This window comes from Syngnathus floridae, chromosome 6 (assembly GCF_059516105.1).
Source record: "Syngnathus floridae isolate MCC-2025c chromosome 6, RoL_Sflo_1.0, whole genome shotgun sequence".
NCBI lineage: Eukaryota > Metazoa > Chordata > Actinopteri > Syngnathiformes > Syngnathidae > Syngnathus > Syngnathus floridae.
The window spans coordinates 5,311,715-5,333,345 of record NC_142418.1 but is presented as its reverse complement, the minus strand read 5'-3'; the positions used below and the strand labels follow the sequence as shown (position 1 = coordinate 5,333,345).

At 41.3% G+C, this 21,631-nt stretch overlaps 1 protein-coding gene and 1 long non-coding RNA gene across 3 annotated transcripts in view; one reads left to right on the top strand and one right to left on the bottom strand.

Moving 5' to 3' along the window:
• The first annotated feature begins 5,038 nt into the window (after positions 1–5,038).
• LOC148396034 (synaptotagmin-7-like) overlaps positions 5,039–21,631 on the top strand; it is a 40,409-nt gene continuing 23,816 nt past the window's right edge. The window contains exon 1 of the mRNA XM_088378902.1: positions 5,039–5,330. Coding sequence (XP_088235028.1) covers positions 5,297–5,330 — 34 coding nt within the window. The 5' untranslated portion in view covers positions 5,039–5,296. The remainder of the gene's footprint in view (positions 5,331–21,631) is intronic.
• LOC148396035 (uncharacterized) lies at positions 13,683–17,103 on the bottom strand. Of its 2 annotated transcripts, XR_015859070.1 has the most exons (3): positions 16,319–16,888; positions 16,091–16,253; positions 13,683–15,994 (listed from the first exon to the last, which is right to left on the bottom strand). It is a non-coding gene; the product is annotated as an uncharacterized LOC148396035 (long non-coding RNA). The 2 variants fall into 2 exon arrangements; XR_015859069.1 differs by having other exon boundaries at positions 16,091–17,103.

The following is a 21,631-nucleotide window of genomic DNA, read 5'->3' as shown; positions in this document are numbered from 1 at the left end:
TCACTCAGGGTCATGTTTGTTTTTCTACGCATCTCAGGAGATGCTCTCAAGGTTCTGCAGCTTTCTTACTCTGTTATTGTGTCCTTCTATTGTTTAGTTCAAAAGGGAGAGAGCATGTGAATGTGCACTATTTTCGAATACAAACCAATCATTTCCACCCACTTGCAAACAGCTCACGGGCGCTTGAAATTTAAACCATCCATTTTGTATCACTCATTCAGGGTCAAGGGAAGCTTAAGTATCTCAGCTGGCTTTAGGTGATGGGCACAGAACTGCAATGTATGAATTCACATAATTCTTTCAGGCTATTATCAATGCATCCACTGCAATTCAGTGAACAAATGAGTGGTCATATTATTAGCCCAAGGTGAGTGCAGTGGGTCATCTATTACCCAGATGTGATCTGCACAGCAGAGGTGAACCTTTTTATTTTCCCAAGTGATCAAATGTGTCAAAAACAAAGTGAGCTGAGTCGAGTTCACTGCCACCATACAGGGAGTCCTTTGGGATTCTTTTCTTGGCTGGCAGTGATTTGATTGTGTCCACACAACCCAGATGGTATGTACTAGCTGCCATTGCCCACCATCTGGGTTGTGAATGGTCAACGTCACGTACATCCATCCTTTCTGTGTGGAGAGTACAAAGTGTATATAGTCTGACTTTTGCAAACAGTAAGAATATCTATATTATGTGTGCCCAAAGTGACTTGTGCAGCACAGGTGTCAAATCCAAGCCATGTGTTAAAAAGAATACCATGAATTTCCTTGACTTCTGTTTAAGAATAGTTTTCTATCATAAAAATAAAAACAGTGGAATACGAGTGTACTTTTCTGCATTACCCCAAAACAAGACAAACTATTGATGTTGCACTTTTCTGAAAAAGGAAAAAAAAAAAAAGTCGTCAAGCTTCATTTTTGCAGTTTTATTTTATTTCTAATAAAATAAAACCAAAATATCGATTTACAGTTATGGACAATGATGGACATGATTAAAAAACATTTTTAAGGCAACCTTTAAAAAAAAAAAAAAAAAAGGGACATTTTCGGCCAAGACTTGTTGCTGGCTTCCTTGATTTCCTTTTTTTTTTTTTTGCTTCGGGAACAACAACACCTTGCTAACTCGGTGGACCCAACACTAGCTAACTCTAACAAACAAAACACAATGCATTTTGTTTCAGGAATTTAAACGTCTATGATGAGTACAATATATTTTATTGAAAGTTTTTATGTGTTTGTCATGTTGGTAGACAAATAGTATTGACTGTGGACTGCTTGAATTGTTTTGGGGTGGTGTATATTGGACAATTAACGTTTTAACTATCAATATGTTTGTCGCTAATAGTTTTCTCCTCAAATTCGCGAATGGCTCTATCCGTGTAATGCAGTTTTAGTAAATTATTTTGAGAGGTGATAGCATTTCTACAGAGTAAACTCTGACCAAATCCAATATCCAGATTTAAGTGTCTTAATTATTAAGTCACTTAACTCGCCATTGAAAGATGTCCCCGAATGGTGAACTGCATTTAAATGTGTTACTTTTCACAAAAAAGACGAGCAGTTTTTGTATTTTGTTCCCTCATTGTGGCGAATTCGAACCAAACTTAAAATCAATGTACTATAATAATATACTGTAACTTTCCACTGCGTATGTGGAAATCGCCGATTCCAAAGTTGCCACCAGGTGTGAGTAGAGTGCTGTAAGAGAGCTTCAGGAAAAGAATGGGAGGAGGGATGGCTCCTATTTTGCACTACAGGTGTATATTGAGTTTCCCATCCTGCTCTTCATCCCACTATCATTCCTATCCAGCAGCGATTATGTTCATGATCCCTGCAGGCTCCACTAGATCACACAGTAATGCTGAGAATATTGAAAAATGTAATTTTCCATGTCGATTTTTTTCCGCTCCTTTTGTTTTGGGGTTCACTGAAATCATCCAGCGTGATTCTTGTGTGTTTTAGCAGAATTTATGGCAGAAGGTGATCCATTATTAATCTCCTGCTGTTTTCACCATATTCAACATTACACTTCAGAGCATTAGTTTCCAGGAGTCCAATTTCGAGGCACCCTGCTGTATAATTTTACAAGCAGGCATCTTCATATAACAAAGAATACATGCAGTGCCACATACTGTATTAGTGTTCTCAGCTTTAGTGAGAGCTTTAAGAGTGCAGTGATGCCACATGAGACAAGCCAGGTTTACACAATGAAAGAAACTTGGACAATATGAAATTAAACAGCAGGCACTAAATCCCCCTTTCATGTGACATGACTTCAGATAGCGCCGCCGACAATTATTAACCTTTCGAGCAAGCAGAGAAGAGGTAGAGCAAAGGTAGTATGGAATAAGAATATAAATGCAACACTTGTTTTTTTTTTTTTCTTTCATTTTTTATGAGCTGGAGTTGAACCAAGGATTGCACTATATTAGAGCTAGGGGACGCTATAGCACCTACAGAGATTTGTGTAGCCCCAGTTAAGCCACTCCACCATTTTATTTGATGTTCTAAAATATATGTATATATTAATTTCTCCGCCCTTTAAGTTTCCTTTAGCACTGGGAGGGTACTTCCTCAACATAGACATAGGCTTGTTTCTCTCAAATATTGCTCACAAATCTGTCGAAATCTTCTCCTTTGCTGAGGTTTGCATGGCCCAAAACCCAATATATGCCGATTTAAAGGGCCTAAAAGCAATCAAGATGTGTACGGTGATGCTAAGCTAATGCTAATGGTTAGTCGCCCCTGCTAACATGGCCGCAACAGGTTTTACAAATGTGCATCACGCTGCCGACAGCCATTTGCTGTCTAGAATTGACTTATTCCATCGCATAGTCAGACGTATACAGCGAGTTCTATTTTGCATTTCCTGAACATAATGATAAGGTCACGATAAAATGGATGAATTAATATTGATTACAAAGCTTATAATTGCATAATTTTACCATTCATTGATAGCCATACCATACATTTTTATTTTGTTAAAGTAGTTCGCAGTGTAGAAGGCCGGAGATGGTAGATTTAAACAGACTTGGTGATTAATTGAGACACAACGTCAATTAGAGCAGAGGCCACCATTGGAGGAAATAAGGAAGCGTTAAGGGAGAAAATGAGGGGAAACCACGAGGTGTTGACAGAAACGGGGGAGCGTGAAGAGAGGACAGAAGACGAGAGCGGTGATGCCTATATAGGTCACTAGATCAATATGGCAATCAGTATTTTATTTTTTTTTTTAAGGGGAAGAAGATGGTACTTTCAATAAAGATGGCAGTCAGTGACAGGCGCCACAAGGATAAAAATGCACGCAGAGGAATTTGGGTTCAAATGAGTCTGCAGAGGATTCACATAACAAATGGCCAGAGATTGTCAGTGTAACGGCACAGCGAGCGGCGCAAAACAAAGTATTATCAAATGGAAATCACCACAGGATGCTGTGGACAAACGACCTTCCCGTTTACACTGACAGAGCGCCGCTTACCATTAGTGGAGCCGTTGCCACTCTTCTAAGCCTTTGCATCCAAACAGTACAGCTTTGCTCATATCCTATTGAATTGTAATCTGCAATATCAGCGAGAGCAGCGCATGATTGAATACGATATTAGCTTTTTATTGTGCACACGAAAGGAAGAAGATGCAATATTTACACGCGTGCGCACACAGCCACCGGACACTATTAAAAATGTTCAAATATCATACATTAATCATATAGCTATTTTTAAACCATGCTAAATGCCAATATAGAAATTCTGTCGCATGAGGGTTTAATGATTTTTTTTTTTTTTGCTTTTACTCCATCTGTTGTGTAATTTCCCAGAAGGTCTTTTACAGATTGGACTTTGTGAAGAAGGAGAACAAATATAGGAAATATAATCAAACAATTGTCCTCTTTATTGTGGGATTAAATCACGTTCTTCTCCACTTGGTAGCCACTTGGTGCTAAAATATAAGCAGCTATGTCACCTTGCAGCAAAGTAGCGGCCGTTTACTCAGCCGATTACTCGAGATCTTTTCATCCCAAATCCAGCCTAATAAAGAGCATCTGACCACCATCTGTGGGAAGATGGAATATTAATATGCAGCAGTAGGTGGCCCAGATGGGTGCCACCTTTCTTTTCCCAATCAGTGTCATTGTGCTGCGTTGCAGGTTTTTATAAAACATTGCTGGCCATGCACCAATACAGATTTTTAACAGCTTAACAGATTCTTTTTTGAATGTGAGACATCTACATGATGGGGATGAACAACAAGTTGATTCATATTTCCCTTAATTCACCTGTAGTAGGCAGCATAGTGCCCGAAAAAGTTGTAGAAGAAGAAATAGAAGATACTTGGCAAAATGTTCGTAACTCTATTGATAAAAAAATTAGAAATGATACATGGTGGTCTTATCCATTAAGCTACTTATATCTGAGCAACAATGGTGCTACTACACATGTAGACGAACTCATCCTGTAGTTGTGAAAAGCATATATCTGTCTTATACTGCCCCTAGTGGCCATGGTGTAAATATGGCAGCACAATTGAAGTACAACGCGTGACGAAAATTGTCGTGTAGTGTCTCAAAGAATGAACAAAAACGAACATGACTGAGTCTACTAGTCTTTGTGTTTTAAGCTTAGCTCATCCTCGACAATATGGCGAATAAACAAAAAAAATCTATATTTCATCTTGTTACATATTGGGCCCTGTTTTTGTAACCAGCATGAGACTAGACCAAAGTGCAGTAACGCCCAATATGGCGCAGCGTGGTCTGCCAAATCTCCCAACAAGGAAAGGAAGCTTGCACCTATAAAAAAAAAAAAAAAATCAACAAGCTCCACGTTTTTTTTACCAAACGCATGTGCGCTGTCTTCTAAAATACAACTTAATGTCTTTGTTTTATTTTATTTTTTTTATTTGGAAACTAATCCAATGCAAGAGCAAATGCATGTCATTAACAAAATCCACATGCAGTTATGGAAAAAAATAAATGAATCTTTTTTTGATGTGAGCCACCAAATCCAGATACTGCTTGTTAGGAAGGAGGGAGGGGACTCAGAAGGAGGAGGAGGAGGAGGAGGAGGAAGAGGGAGCCAGTGAGAGTATCCATCAGCCTGTACCTACACACTCTAACTCTTAGGAGGAGACGCACGAAGAGAGAGAGCGAGAGAGAGGAGCGAAAAAGAGAGAGAGGCTGTGCAGGAGCAAAACAATAAAACAGCTCCAACTACACCGGAGGAGGAGTTGAGGAGTACACTGACACCGCTGCAAGCCCGACATCACCACCTCCACCGTCGCCTGTGCCGCCAACTCCAAGAGCCATGTATCTCAACAGGGAGGAGAACAATAGCAAAGGTAAGAAGGGAGGGGTTGAGAGAGGGGGGGGGGGCGTGACACTTTCAAGGTGTTTCACCAACGGTAGGACTCAGAGGAGGGGCGCGCGTGCAGCCTCCTCGGCGTCCTTTTGACACTGCAAAGTGTGTGTGGTGCGCTCATTATGTAATGTAGCAAAGTGTGCGTCGAGCCGACCGTGAGATGCGTTATTGACCTGTTGTCGGGGCGTGTGCGTGTGTGATTGCAATGTTTTGCACATGTTTAAGGACAACACCATGCAAGGTCAAAGTGCCCCCCCCCCCCCCCCTCCTCCTTTCCGACTCCACCTTTGAATATAACCCAAAGTAGAATCTTTGCAAATATAAAAAAAATCCCGCAAATGCATCTCATTTATTTCTGGGGGAGAGAACAGTGCAGCAGCCGTAGGGGTATAATGGGGGGATGTTAGTGTGTGGCTAGGAAGGGGAGGGGGCATATTTGAGTATTCTCCCACGTGTTTCTGAGGCGTGATTTCTCCTCTCATCACACGCCACTAGTGGCCCCTGCTGTTAGAACGCTGCACATAATACTAATTGCAGTGGAAAAAAATCTTCAGGTTAGAATAACACCTGCTGCTGCTGCAGAGGAGGCGGATGAGGAAAAGGAGGGTGTAAAATCAAGGAAGAAATAAATGAGCCATAAAGGGAGGAGCCGTTCTCGTTCATTTCACTGGACAACAGCAGAGTACAGTATAGTGTATGTGCATGCGTGTGCAGGCGGATGCACGCGAGATGTGGGCATGTCTATTTTAGTCCTGCAACTTGGAGGAAGGAAGCTTCTAACATGTTATATTTTCACACGTCTGCATGATAACAGATTGCTTAATGCTATGACCTCCAAGGAAATCAGTGATTGCGCAATATCTGTGTGAGCATATTATGGCTGCTTGATTAGAATGGAAAATTGAGGCTTTAATTGAGGAATTTTGCTCTCTCGTAAAGTGGTATAATAATCTGTTGTAATTCATTCCAAAAGATGTTTAGTGGGGTTCGAGTCGGGGTTCTCTGCATGTTTTTCTAATTCAGTGAAGTCTTTTTAAGATTGATGCGACTCAAGAGGTCTAGTGGGTATGTCCCAATACTTTTGTCTATACTGTTGACTTTTCTTTCGACGTTAATCCACATGCTCGCACAAAGAAAAGTTTTTTTTTGTTGTAATTTACAATTTCAATTTTTCTGGCTGGTTTAACAACACATTATTTATTTTCGTCAATGGTGGATTGTCACTTTGAATATAATGTACCAGCTGTGGATTTTATTTGGATTTTAAAGTATTGATTACTGTAATCAAAAGCCACATAGACACACTATAAAAAAAAAAAAAAAAAGATGTAGGTTTAACCTATTGTATTTTCTGATTTTACCATACATCGTCATTTTACAGAACTGGCTACGCGTGGAAGTAAATGTACACTAATCTCTCATTTATAACTTTACTTTCAAGACCGCGCCCACAATCATCTCGAAAAGTTATGTGTTTGGGGCTTTTCTTTAGAGGAGGAACTTTGTATTTGATTGACATTCAACTAATTGACTCCATTAAAAGGGTGTTCTTGGTGTTTCCCCTTTCGGCTGCTTTATATTCATCCCGTGTCTCAAGGTGGTGTGCCAAGGCGGGGGCGGAGGAACATATTGATTATGGAGGATTAAGGGGGGGCACTAAGTGCAAAGAGCTTGATCATACGTGAGCATGGGTCACATCCAAAGTAGAAATATTATGGGGTGTGTCAATACAGAAGAAATATGTAGGGATGACGGGCTAGCCAAGATAATGTGGCACTCTTATCGTCGCTACAGTCTGATGGCTTAATGCTTTCTTATTTATACCCACCGGGAAACAATCAAGAGCTATTTGGACTATTGGCTGAGGTTCAAAATGCACTACGATGGTTGTTTGCCTTAAAGCAGCCATATGTAATTGGGTTGTTGGAATGATACAGATGTCAGACAACAATTTGGACCGCGGCTTTTAGGATGAGTTGTCCTTTGCCTCTGACAGGGTAATTAGGCTCACTAGCTGGTGTGCTTACAGATGACACTTTTGTAGTGTTGGATATTAAAGCAGCCTACATAAACCAATTTTTTACACCCTTAACAGTTTTTAAAAGCATTTTAAGACTTGTGACATTCAGAGATGCCCCTCCGGCTAATTCTTAAGCCTGTAGTGGAGTGAGGACCCTCGTGTTAGTCAGTCAGAGGCTTATTATCTCCATCTTAGTTGTGAGTTTTCAAAGACTGTGTGCTCCACTTGTTCTATCAGCACACAGCAAGTGTGAGAAATTATCATGCAGGCGACATCGCCACTGCCCTCCCTATGAACACAATTAGACGAGCTTCCCCACTTGCAAGAAGTCAGCAGAGTTCCTTTTCCCGCTTGGTTTTTCAGCTCAAGCAGTGTAATTTTTATTTTATTTTTTAAAATCTGTTGCTGTCGTTTTTGTTATCACCGAATGAGGGTTGGTGCATTGGGAACAAATTGCCACAGATTTAGTAGATGAGTGCTGTGGCACCCTGCACTCTTGAATATGATTTATATTTAATTCTGTCAGGGTTCTTGTTGATTTAAGTTGATGCTATTTGGCAGATATGGGCGCAAGTCCAAGCCCTTCAGCCAGGGATACTGATCCAAATGACTTATTTTTGGCACCCGCGGACTGCACTAAGACAGCTCCTCAGGTAGACTGCATTATTTTCAGGGAGTTTTGGCAAAGTGATGCGCTTGCATTTATTCCTCATGGATTGTTTTAGTAGAAAGTGAATTTAGGATTCCAATACATTTTCTTTTCTATTATTTCTGAAACAACTTTTTACAGGCTATCCATCAACTTATGGACTGACTTATTCTAGTGTTGGTGATTGTTTTTGTTTTTTGTGATATACACATTTAGGCGGTTTGGCAAGACAGACTAGAAATCTTGTTGTATATATTCATTCAGTTATTCAGTTCATTACACAATTGAAAACCATTATGAATATCAATTTGTTTGCGTTCAGCATTTCTCAACATGCTGCCCTTGTGCTTTGTATGCAATTTTATTCCTGTTCCGAACGGTTTGTAAGGGATACATGAGTAAACATCTGATGCTAATGCTAATTCGCGCAATGCTAGTTCACGCATTTCTTAAAAGCTTAAAAAAAAATTCCAAGTATGCAAAGTAAGTCATACTTAACACGCAGTCATAATTAATGTTCTGGAAAAACAGACCTTTTTATTGACCAGTTGGGTGATACATTTTTAGAGACAGGCAACCTTTTAGCATCCCTTAAGGAGCATCCTAATGAAAGCTATAGATTTTCTGCTTGTCAAGCAAGTTACACATTATGAATAAAGCATGGAAGGCGGCAATGCGATAACCGCGGATTCATTAGAAGGAAGCATTCTTCCATCATTAAATTCTTTTATTAATTCTTAATTATTCATATTCTCCTGAGAGAGTCAAACACCAAGCGTATACACAATTGTATTTAGGTCTATTGGGTTAACAAGTGGGCCGATACAGAAATACTATACTAAATACTATACTATACTATACTATACTATACTATACTATACTATACTATACTATACTATACTATATACATATATATATAATACTAAAATTTCCGTGATCAACTATATGGAAAATTGCTCATTATTTTTTTCTTTAAGAAAGACTTAAAAAAAGATTAAATGATCTATCTTCGGGGTAATCAGAATTTAGAACCTATTCCAGTTGTGGACCGGTTGCAACGAATCACAGGGGATTTATAGAGACAGAGAAACATTCACTCTCACATTGACACCTTAACAGAGGACAATCGAACACACACTGCTTGCAGGAAAGTCAGGCAAGTGAATCGTTGCATCATCAATGAGTCCTAAAGTAAAGATGATTTTTAGAATTATTTTTAGTTGGAAGAAAATACTAAGCCAAAGTGGGTTTTTTTTCTCACATGCCTTATTCCTAGAATAATATTTTTAAACCTTAAGTGTTTGTCATTGATATTTTTGGAAAGGATTATTTGGATTTATATTATTTCCAATAGAAAATACTGGTATGTCTGTTTCAATTTTTTCAAATACTTGTAGTCTTTTATTTTGAAATATGCTTGTAAAATGACCAGATGATGTTAAATGATCAGAAAAGAGTTCAACATTTTCCCCTTGTTTTATCATCTCTTATTTATCAGCTCTTCCATTTATGTGTACGATTGCCGTATTGATATTAGATGTGCCTTGGAAAATGTCATACTTGACAACAGCAGGCTGAAGGCAATCAGATTGAGTTTGTGCATGCCATCTGCAAACACGATCCCTCCAGAGACCATCCGAGATGTGCGAGGTGTAGAAATTGGCACGGCAATGGCATAATTACATAAGCCCACAATCAGCGCATCAATTTAACGTTTAATGGATCCCTCCGTCACTTCAGCTTAAGTTTATTTAGCTTTCAATGAATAGTCAAAACGGTTCATAGGCCCCCCGATATATTACACAGATGGATGCGTAGCGTGCTAAGCCGACGGGAAAACCTCAAGAGGCGTTTTGGAGTCGAAGGAGTAGGTTACAATGGCGCCATGGCGGCAATTAGACGCTTTTGTCAGAACACCTGCAAAGAAACGCTGATTTCAACCTGCTGCCACTTGCGAGTGAGCGCTCGTCATCCTCCGGTGGAACAGGAAGTTGTGTCGCATTCATGTCGAGTGAAGCGGTACAATTGCATTCAGAATTGTGATGGAAAAGGAAGCCCCCTCAAATGTGACTAATTTGGAATTGGCTTGAATTTCGGATGATTTTTTTTTAATGATAATGAAATGTTTTATTACTTGTTTGGTTTCATAATAAAATAACAGAGGAAGTCTGCTCAGAAAAAAAAGCAATAAGACTTGTTGATAGGGTTTGGAGAGCTGGAGTTATTTTTACAACTGACTCTCACTATGCTGACTTGATTGCAGAGGAGGAGGAGGAGATGGGTGGGCTCGCTCTCTCTCTCTCTCGCTTGCCCTCTCTCTCTTGACTCCCTTTCTGCCATCTTCTGTCCCCTCCTCCTGTGTGTCTTGGAGACGGAGTAGAAAAAAGGAGAAAAAAAACAAGGGAAGTGCACTGCTTAACATCAGCTGGCCGGGCGAGAGTGACAGAAAGCAAGTAGATGAGAGGCAGACGATGGAGTGGGAGTGAACACGAAAAGATGGAGAGAGTGAGAGAGAGAGAGAGAGAGAGGCAGAAGCAAAGAACAAGCCCCGGAGTGCTAGCCAGTCAAGGTCACACAGAGGAGAAGAGAAGAGCGGGCCTTGTGTGTACGAGTCTGTGTGTGTGCATGCAATAGGAGGCCTAGATAGTAAAGAAAGGAGGGATTGATTCAGTCTAGGATGCTGAGCGGGGGGTGAGGAAAGAAAGCAGAGTAAAAGATGAAAAGAGCTTGTTACATGGATGATGACAATGTCAGCATACTTAAAATTCAATTGAGTGCTGCTGGGTTTTTTCCCCATACAACAGGAATGCATTTGTGAATGTGACGAATGAGCCGTTGTGACATATACAGTGAGAGATTGCAGTCTCTCGTTCATGTATAGTTGTGTAACTATCACATCCTGTGGGGTGGGAGTGATGTTTTTTTTTTTTCACAGTCTCCCCATTTGTTGACCTCTGCTGTCACTTTGGACTTTATCAGTTCATTGTCAAATTTTAGTTGAATATAGAGATTGCATTTTGTGGGTTTAGTCTGCATTTCAGAAAGTATGACATTGGGCGCTCTGATGATTTTCAGTGGTGCATTGAGATACACATTTTTATCATATCATAATGTAATCGTAAACAATCATATCCCAAATCATCACTTCCCTTTAAAATAAATAGAAATAACATTAATATGTCCTTCAATTCTTGGTACGGCAGTAATATTCGTCATTCTATGCAGAGGATAAAGAATACTTGCACGTGGGTCTTGTCATATTGTCAGGCCACTCAATTGCCACATAAATGCTAATCTTTAGCCCGTGCCTATGACGTTTTATCTTTGCATGTTTTTGGTGTGTCTCTATGTCAGGCCTTAGTATTAATTGAAAGTTAAGCGATAGACTTCTTCACTGTTGTCCACATTCATTTGTGATAAGCTTGATTGGAGGAATCACTAAACTCTGCCTTTTCAAGCACATTAGGCATGTTTGCATGTCGCACCCATGAGAGATGGCGTGAGCAAGCTGTTTGCCTTAGCGGTTGGAAACACCGAGGGGCTGATGTGAAAGATCGCATGTGGCTCTGTAGTCAAGGGGTCCCCATTTTCGGTTCTTCTGCTAGTCTGGTCATTAGCGGTGCCTCCTTTTTGCTACTTAAGACCGCATCTGCATCTTGGTGTTGTTTCATCTCGTCAGGGAATTGTTCCTTCCGCGCTGTTATCCTATAAAAGGCAATCCACCATCGCTAATCCACATGAAACCTCTCGCAATCACTCTCAGTTGGAGTAAATGATCCTGTTGACAGACGTCATTACCATTTCGAAGGGTAATTAACAAATTTCCACGCGATGATTTCAAGCAGATGTAGGAGTCTCTGTTGTATGTTTAAAGCTGTAATTTCACTAATCTTTAATAGACTTTGGAGGTGACCCTTAGACATGAAGATGGATTCTGGCGAGAGACAGAGATGTGACAGGAGAGAATTTGGCTGGAAGTGAATCGTGATGACGCGGCGATGTTCATCGATCAAAAGGTCGTCTTTACTTTAATTGAGTGGAAACCTCCGTACGGGTCTTTGAAGAAGAGGCTTTCATAGTTTGTGGGAACTGCGTGTGTAAATCCAGGATCTAAATTTATCTCAGGGAAATGGATGCCATTGGCGTGAACAATTTATATTCCATGTGAAATAAAATTGGTTAATTTTAGTTTCAGTACAGCATGTTCCCAAACTTTGCATGCTTGGACTCTAATTTGTGTGGGGTTTTTTCTGCTGTACTGTCATTGGGGATTTAGTAAGGAGTGTGTGGTTTTATGCCCCCCCCCCCCCCCCCCCCCCCCACTCCCCTCCACCCTCCGGTATCTGGCAAGGTAGTACGATCGACAGATTGGGCTGTGTGAGTGCCATCGCCTTAGCTTGGCTGCCTGAGCGTTTCTCCCTCGTTCTTCCTTCCTCGCTTCATCTCATCTCGCTATTAGCCTGCTTTAGTGGTGGCCAGCAGGGCAGAGGACATTTTTGCCCACGTTATCTAGCTAGCCCTTATCCCGGGGATGAAATCCACCCAGCGTTCCATAACCGCCGCAACAATACCTGACGGGTCAGTCGCTTCCGTTCCCACCCTCCTCGCGCTGTGTGAAATTCATAAGCAGCATGTCTTGGTGTGTCCCTGCATCAGCGTCAGCCATTAGAGGTGCTGTTTCACACTTATACAAAGCGTGAGCTTAATAGAAGGACTTTACATTAGCCCAGTCTAGCTTGAGCCCAGTTTCCACCGAGCGCCACAGTTCTTTCTGTCAGTTTACCCATCCGTCATATTATGTCATCATTCCACAGTGTGTAAATACAAAGAACGAGATTTAGTAAACAAAGTGTCAAAATGGCGGGATATGTTCGTTTAGGTTTTTTTTGTTCTTGGCATCCATCCAGTCATCCAGGGTAGTGTCTAAACATTGAGCCCTGACTTCCCTGCCCTTGTCTTACAATTCCACCAAAGAGGACACAAAGTTGTCCCAAGGCGAGCTGTGAGAAATCATATAAAGCCACTTTTCACGCAACAGTAGGAATGTAATGTTAATATGAATATCTAAATGTATCTGGTTTCAGAATTGGCACAATAATGCCAGGCAGGACGGTATCAAATGCCGCCGGGCAGACAATAACATTTGTATTATGAGAAGAACAAAATAGAAATGTTTATCTGGAGTATTTCATTATTTGCAAAGGCTTTAACATTTACAAAAAAAAAAAAAAAAAAGGGAGTCTGCCAACCGAGGTGGAAATGTAAAACTGATCAGGGTTCACCAAAATCTTTATGAACCAAATGGAATTGTAGCGCTAAGGTCCGCCTGCTTCAGCTCTGCTGCCTCTTCTCAAAATGCGATACCATATCTCCAAGGATGAGCCTGTGGAGGAATTATTTCTGCTCATGATGTTGTTCTTTTCAATCACTACCCAAAACCCGTAGCCATAGGGTTGGAACATCGGTCAACCGGCAAATCAAGAGTTTCACCTTTTGGCTCGGCTCTCTCGTCAAAGAAGAGCAGGAGAAGGTTTTACAGAAACTAAAGTTTGTTGCTCTTGCAATTCCTTTCCAATTGCTGCATAGAAATTACTTTTTTTCCCAGTTGACAGCAATGTTTCCAGCTTTGTCACCAGAACAATTATCTAGGTACCCGCTGCCAGTGTTTCTTACCATTTATTTTGCCAAGGCACACATTTTGCATTAGAAATATCTCATAGTGCACCACCAAAGAAAAATGGCACAAAAAGTATATACAGTGTACATTAAACATAAATGTACAAAATAACAATCTTTGAAGGTACCTACCTGAATCCATTTCGGATTTACTTAGGCTTATCAGCCATATTCAAGTCCACATATGTAAGATAGAAGGCTTTGAACCACTGTCCTTTTGACTTTTCCCGACTGCATGAGGCACCATGTGGAGCGAGGTGGAGACGAGGAGGAGCAGGAGGTGGAGCAGGCAGGGAGGGGAGTAATGAGCCAAGCCAGGAGGGACGGATGAAGTGGGACATTGAGGGCCCAAATATACACTCGTGTCTCTCAACCAAAATGTGCATTTACTGGGCTGATTGGGAAATTTAAATTTTGGTATGGGAGGGGGGGGGGCAGACTCATGGGAACCAGCGTGATTGTGCCTGTTATGACAGCGCCGAACAGAAAAACAGAAATCATATCATTGAGTGCTGGAAAACACCCTTATTGTTCTGGCTTCCTCCCACTTCAAAAAATGATCACTTTTATTGTTTTTGATTGACCATCAGTCATCTAACTCTTGTTAGCGTATCATCCACTGTTTGATTTGGCAGCAGAGGGGAATTTGTGCATCTGGAGGAGCATAGTCAATTGGAGGCCAGCAATTGTGCATGCATAGGAGAGAATGAATGAGTTCAGCCATGGACCTAATAGGGCAGAGACATACAAGATGCATATATAGTACATATATCCATCCATCCATCCATCCATCCATCCATCCATCCATCCATCCATCCATCCATCCATCCATCCATCCATCCATCCATCCATCCATCCATCCATCCATCCATCCATCCATCCATCCATCTTCTTCCGCTTATCCGGGGTCGGGTCGCGGGGGCAGCAGCTTCAGGAGGGACTCCCAGACTTCCCTCTCCCCAGCCCCTTCATCCAGCTCATCCCGGGGGATCCCAAGGTGTTCCCAGGCTAGCTGAGAGACATAGTCTCTCCAGCGCGTCCTGAGTCGTCCCCGGGGTCTCCTACCGGTGGGACATGCCCGGAACACCTCCCCAGGAGGCATCCAGGAGGCATCCTGATGAGATGCCCGAGCCACCTCATCTGGCTCCTCTCAACGTGGAGGAGTAGCGACTCTACTCCGAGTCTCTCCCGGATGACCGAGCTTCTCACCCTATCTCTAAGGGAGAGCCCGGACATCCTGCGGCGAAAACTCATTTCGGCCGCTTGTATCCGGGATCTCGTTCTTTCGGTCACGACCCATAGCTCGTGACCATAGGTGAGGGTAGGAGCGTAAATCGACCGGTAAATCGAGAGCTTTGCCTTTTGGCTCAGCTGTCTCTTTACCACAACGTACCGGTACAGAGTCTGCATTACTGCCGACACTGCACCGATCCGCCTGTCGATCTCGCGCTCCATCCTCCCCTCACTCGTGAACAAGACCCCAAGATACTTAAACTCCTCCACTTGGGGCAGGATCTCATCCCCGATCCGGAGAGGGCATTCCTTTTCCGTTCGAGGACCATGGACTCGGATTTGGAGGTGCTGACCCTCATCCCGACCGCTTCACACTCGGCTGCGAACCGCTCCAGTGAGAGCTGGAGATCACGGCCTGAAGAAGCCAACAGCACCACATCGTCTCCAAAAAGCAGAGACGCAATGCTGAGGTCCCCAAACCGGACCCCCTCAACGCCTCGGCTGCGCCTAGAAATTCTATCCATAAAAATTATGAACAGAATCGGTGACAAAGGGCAGCCTTGGCGGAGTCCAACCCTCACTGGGAACGAATCCGACTTACTGCCGGAAATGCAGACCAAACTCTGGCATCGGTGATACAGGGGCCGAACCGCCCTTATCAGTTGGCTCGGCACCAACTGTACACACACACATATATATATCCTTCACAATGTGTTAGCTTTCTGCTGCCATCTGTGGTGTTAGCGGGTCATTTTGGACCCGTGTATTAAATCAGCCATAAAATACCCTAAAAACAATCTTTTATCATCCAATGTTTTTCTTAACTCTTGTTTAGCTGGTTGGGCTCCCTTATCCATGAAAAGATTGGTTTTACACCTCTTTCTTTTTGAGCAACGTGGTCTCACTGGCATTGTGGCTGTGGCTCCTTCTTTGTTTTTGTTGTAGTCCAGGATGATGATGGGCTTTTTGTCTCTTCCTAATGACACAGCAGCATCTTTGTGAAGAGTGGACATCAGTATCACATTCCGTTGTTTTTTTGGACAATATGAAACAACAGTGGTGGTATCTGTGAAAACAAATTTGGAGGAAAGTGAAGCCCTGTCCTTCACCAGCAACATTTCAGCGTGCAGCTTAGGTTTATTTTATTTTTTACTGTTCCCACCATGGTGAGTTTCCTCCTGAGAAGTTCTTGTCCAAGGTCATAACTGGTAAAAAAATTGTCACAAGTGATGTTGTGACCCTGCAGTCCAGTAGTCAAATCGAGGACTGCACGTTTTCCTTGTTTTTTGATCAGGGATGCCGCTTGCAGATTTGCCTGTGTAAATCTGTAGGTTCCACGCATAGCTTGTTTTAGCATCACAGGCTGCCCAGATTTTTATGCCATATTTACCTGGCTTGCTGGGCATGTATTGCCGGAATGGGCATTTTCCTCGGAAAGGGAGAAAACGTTCATCCACTGTCACCTCTGGCCCTGGGTTGAACATCAGTGGAAGGAGTTGCACCCATCTCTCCCAAACATCCCTGATGGGAGCAAGCTTGTCAGATTTTGCTCTGGTGTCTCGATTGTCAAATCTGAGGACTCTTGAGATCATGTGAAAGGTCTGAAGAGACATTGTTGTCCGGAAAATATTTCTGCCCGTTGATATATCCCAGAGACTCTCAGTTGCCTCCTTGCTGGATCTGTTAACTCCAGCAAGGAGGAGAACACCAATGTAGGCACCCAGGAACGTCTCATCAATGTCTTTCCACGTGTTTCCATAGACTTTTTTCCCCTCAAGGTTTGTCATAGCAATTATGACTTTTTTTAGTTGACAATGGCAAAAGAAGATCAAAGCACGTCTTTATGACTTTTTTTAGTGACAATGGCAAAAAAAGATCACGGCACGTCTTGATGTCACTTAATCTTGTCACAGCAAACCTCATGACCCCTGGGGTCATTTTGATGATGTTTCCAGCAGCTGCTCCATGCACATCAGGAGGAACAATTGGTACTCCACATCATCTTCGTCCTCAGAGGCCTGCTCATCTCCATCGCTAAAATCCTGTGTCCTCTCCCTCATTTGCAGCACAGATGTTATCCAAAGCTTCATTTACAGTCAATCTTCTTCTCATTGTTGCATCCTGTGAATTGGAGATGTGTACTGCAAGTCACCACCTCTACACTCAAATGGCTTGACACGCTTGGACATGTCTCCCTTTGTTTGTTCTAGCAAAAAGGCAAAGAGAAATGCCCCTAAATGAAGCTCAAGTGGTTGGAGGAAGAGGCTGTTGGTTGATTGTGGGTTTATGATTTCATTTTTGGCATTTTTTATTGTTTTATAATCGAAGATTTTGATTAATTTTAATTTAAATTTTAAATTTCAAAATGACCGGAATACCACAAAAGTAAATTTTTTCACCAGAGCACTTTATAATTTAGTGAAAAAATAAAAATAAAAAAATAAAAATTGTTTAAATGGAAGTCCCTGACAAAGTCAAAAAGTTTCAACGCAAAAACAAATGTATGAAGTACTTTTATGCATGCTAAAACTCAAAATGGGCCGGTAGTTACCCTAACACAATTGGAAGGATATATATATATACACACACACACACACACACACACACACACACACACACACACACACACACACACACACACACACACACACACACACACACACACACACACACACACACACACACATACACAGTATATATACATATATATAGTATATAAATGCATATTGCATATAGATCATGAGGTACTCCCCATTTGTCTTGACATTGGTGGCTTTTTAAATACTGGGCTACGAATCGTTGAAGTAAATTTTCCCACAGAGTTGGCAGGCAGTCAAATGTCCTCCGATTGCATTCGCACGAGCAAACAGTCAAATCTGGACTCGGCAGTCCCGCAGTGAGTTGCATGCGTTTGAATGTGTGGTCACTGGCACAATCCTGCTGCACAGTCCGCAAAAACAAACATGCAGGTCACACAGAGCGCTCCCAGAATGCAACAGCGATTCCGCTCGACTCACTCACCATCCAAAAAAAAAAGCATGTTGATTACATAATAAAAACAAAAACTCTAGTATATGATAATTGTCATGCTATCATCTCGTCGCATCTTGCCCGTGGTGGTATCCCTTCCTGGGTGCTGCAGTAAATAAGACTCACTGCTAAATTATGATGTCTGCTATGTGAGTATCCATAGGGAAAGTGTTTTGCTTTCCCATCAGTAGTGTTTGAAAGTCCTAACGAGACAACGGGCGTTTTAACTCGTTAATTAAGCCACCCTAGTCTGATAATACTTGCATGGGACGACATAATATCGCTTCTCACATGATCCCTTTGGTATTTCTGGTCTCGTCTACTCTCTGAGTCCACTCTGAAATTACGATCCGTTTACGTTACGTCCCCGGCGACCGCCGCCATCACGTTCCGGGCCACAAAATGAGACGGTTAAGACAACGCGAGGGATAAGATGGGCAAATGTGACATTCTGTGATTGCTGCGAATGCCCGGCGATAATTGGAAACTGTGAATAACAGTCGAGGGACTGTACTGGCATCCATGGTTGACCATGAGCTGAAACTTTAGTGCGCCTTTGAGCCTCTGGGACTCAGCAGCCTCTTCTTCAGGGATACTGTGAGAAAACTTACCAAAGTTTAACAATGAAGAACAAAATGGTTAAAATCCCACAGCACACTACGTTTCGGAGAAATGAAGCTTCCGTCGCCGTGGGGAACATTGTGTCGAGGACAAGTAAATATAGCGAGTTTGAGGTAAATCTCATAGTGGAAGCTGTGACACGTGACAGGGAGGGGATTCACATTCAGGTTTGCTCTTAAATGTCGCTTTTCAAACAAATAACACTCATAGCGAGCTCTGACGGCCAGCCACACCAGTGCACATTGGACGTGGCTGAGCATCGACAGGCGTGGGGCCGCCGGCTTCTCGCGACAATCTTGCCTTTGTCTCAGGGTGCCCGACAGAGCTCATTAAAAGATAGTTCACGAGCTCCGTGGACTCACTCGATGAAGCGTCATGTATTAAACATGACTCACCCAAGGTTATACGCCATAGTTTAAACATAGATCTATAGCAATTAGAGAAACATCTGTGCTGCATTTACCATTAGTCTTGGATTCAATTGTATGCTTTATTAGTGAAGTAAATATCTTTCTGGGCATACAGTCAAATCTTATATAGACACCACAGACATATTCATAAATCGTAATACAATGAATGCCCAGTACGGAGAAACCATATAAAACATGCATTTTTGTTTTTTAATTAATCTCATCGAAACAAAACAAAATGTATTAAAAAAAATTCACATCTGTTCTTACTCAAATGTGAATTTTAGTAAATGAAGATGACTTTGTTGTTTGCACAGTTCTGCAGTTGAGAAGCAAAGCATGCTTGCTTCAAGTCGCTTGTCACTCAGTTGTATTTAACTATGATAGTAACACATAAAAACAAAAAGGAAGTAAAACAATGTATATTTAAACACTTAAACGTACAAAAAATTATTTTTGTGAATGAAAGTTTGCTAACTTAATGCTAACATGAACTGGATATTGATGCGCTACTAGAAATTAGCATAGATGTTATGGTAAACCTTCAAACAAATGCTATTTAAACTGCTAGCTTAATGCTAAAAATGGGCTAACGTAAACACATCACAGGCATATATGCTAACTAATTTTAAATTAAAAAATATCTGTAGCTTTAAAAATCTGATACTGTATATAGCAGGCCCACAAAGGATAACTTGCAATATAGTGGGGCGACACTGTCCCATTTTTTGTGAATATTTGATTCTTTCTTATGTGATTGCAAGTATTACTTCGGAAATGCCAAGACTCACAAGACTTGGATAGATTTAAAATGTCAGCTTGGAATAGCTTGAGGAAGTAGATAGAAAAAGCTTTGTGTCTTAATGTCTATTCTATTACATCCTCCTCCTTTCCTCAACTACCTGTAAAACACAATAAAAAAAAAACTCCCATAGGTCTTCCTTTGTTTACTAGCCACTTTTTGCTGTTTGTGCGATGTACTCCGCGCGCCTGGACGTGGCCTATAAAGTATCTCCTGCATGTACTTAGAGATTTAGAGTTTGGGCAGTGTAACGGAGATAAAGAAATGGATGGAACGGAAAGATAGCTTGAGGACACGGGAACCGCTGCCGAGTTGGAAATGAGGTTTTGAAGGTTTCCTTGTGATTTTAAAATATTGCCTTGTGGGAATTCAGGCCATTTTCTTCAGGAAAGAAGACCATTCCTTGTCATGAATGTGGTCTGATTTTAAATACAGAGCAGCATGTAATCAGGATTGGCACTTAATTAGAGATAAGGATGAAAGATTGAATAAGAAAGTGGATATTTGTGGTGATAGCAGAATACCAGTACGTTTTTCTTAGAGGTGTTGCCTGCGTTGGGGATTATACAAGCGCTGCTTTCCAAGTTTATGCGCATTTTTCTGTCGCATGGAGTCACCTGGAGATGTGTGGTGCCATTGTTGTTGTTTTTTTGATGATAGCGCTTAGATCTACATTTGTACGACAGGGCCGCTCGAGTTTTGCATTCATTGAGCTGCTGGGGGTGGATGATTTGCACTGATTTTCAGAGGGAGCTACTTGTAAACAAACTAGACTCAGTCCATTCTGAATGTTTCATTTTTCTTGGGTGTCAGAATAGCTTAAAGGAGCAGATTACAAACGGCTATGATGTCCACAGTGAAAAGTGACTCAGACAATGCTGTCAGAATTATGCAGGGGGGCAAGTTGGTAGTATTTCATTATTGGCCAAAGATCTATTTTTTTTTAGATTTTATAAAAATGTACATCACAATTATTATTGCTCACAGCAATCATTTGAGTAATGCATAAAAATACTAATAATGATGAAAATATTTACCGTAATTTCCGGACTATAAGTCGCGGTTTTTTTCATAGTTTGGGTGGGGGGGCGACTTATACTCAGGAGCGACTTATATATGTTTTTTTCCACAAATTTTTACTTGATCATTAAGACATCACTTACTTACAAGTATAGTTGACCACTTCCCATGTTATTTTTAGTATAGTTGATCACTTCACATGCTTTTATATCTTTATCTTGAACATATTCAAAACATAAAAAATAGAGAAAACATCACATAAAGCAATTAACACTTTAAAGCACCACATCCAAGTCCACTGTCTGCTGTATGTACACTTGCTCCATTTTTGCTCCTCTTATATTTATTATTATTATTTATTATTATTTGTTTATTTATCATTTATTAAACACTCTTAGTTATTCATTGTTTGTGCCTTCTTGGTTTTTTTTTTGTGTTGCTTGTATGCATATGTGTACTATCTCACCGAGGGATAGTGGAAACGTAATTTCAATCTCTTTGTGTGTCTTAGTATATAAAAAAAAATCGACGATAAAGCAGACTTTGACTTTGTTAAAACAACCAAAAAAAATTATATTTTCAGATGAAACTGGATGAGGGCGCTCTAAATTTCACCGTTGGCCGTGACTCATCAACTGGGTGGGCTTAAGAAAAATGGCACCAAAAAGAAACTCATATTTTGCAGGTTACAAACTTCAAGTTGTAAAATATGCAGCTGAAAACAGTAATCGAGCAGCAGAAAGAAAGTTTGGAGAACCGTGATGTACCAATGGATTACTATTTCAAGTGACGTCAGTAGCGCGGCGCGGCGGTTGTTTAC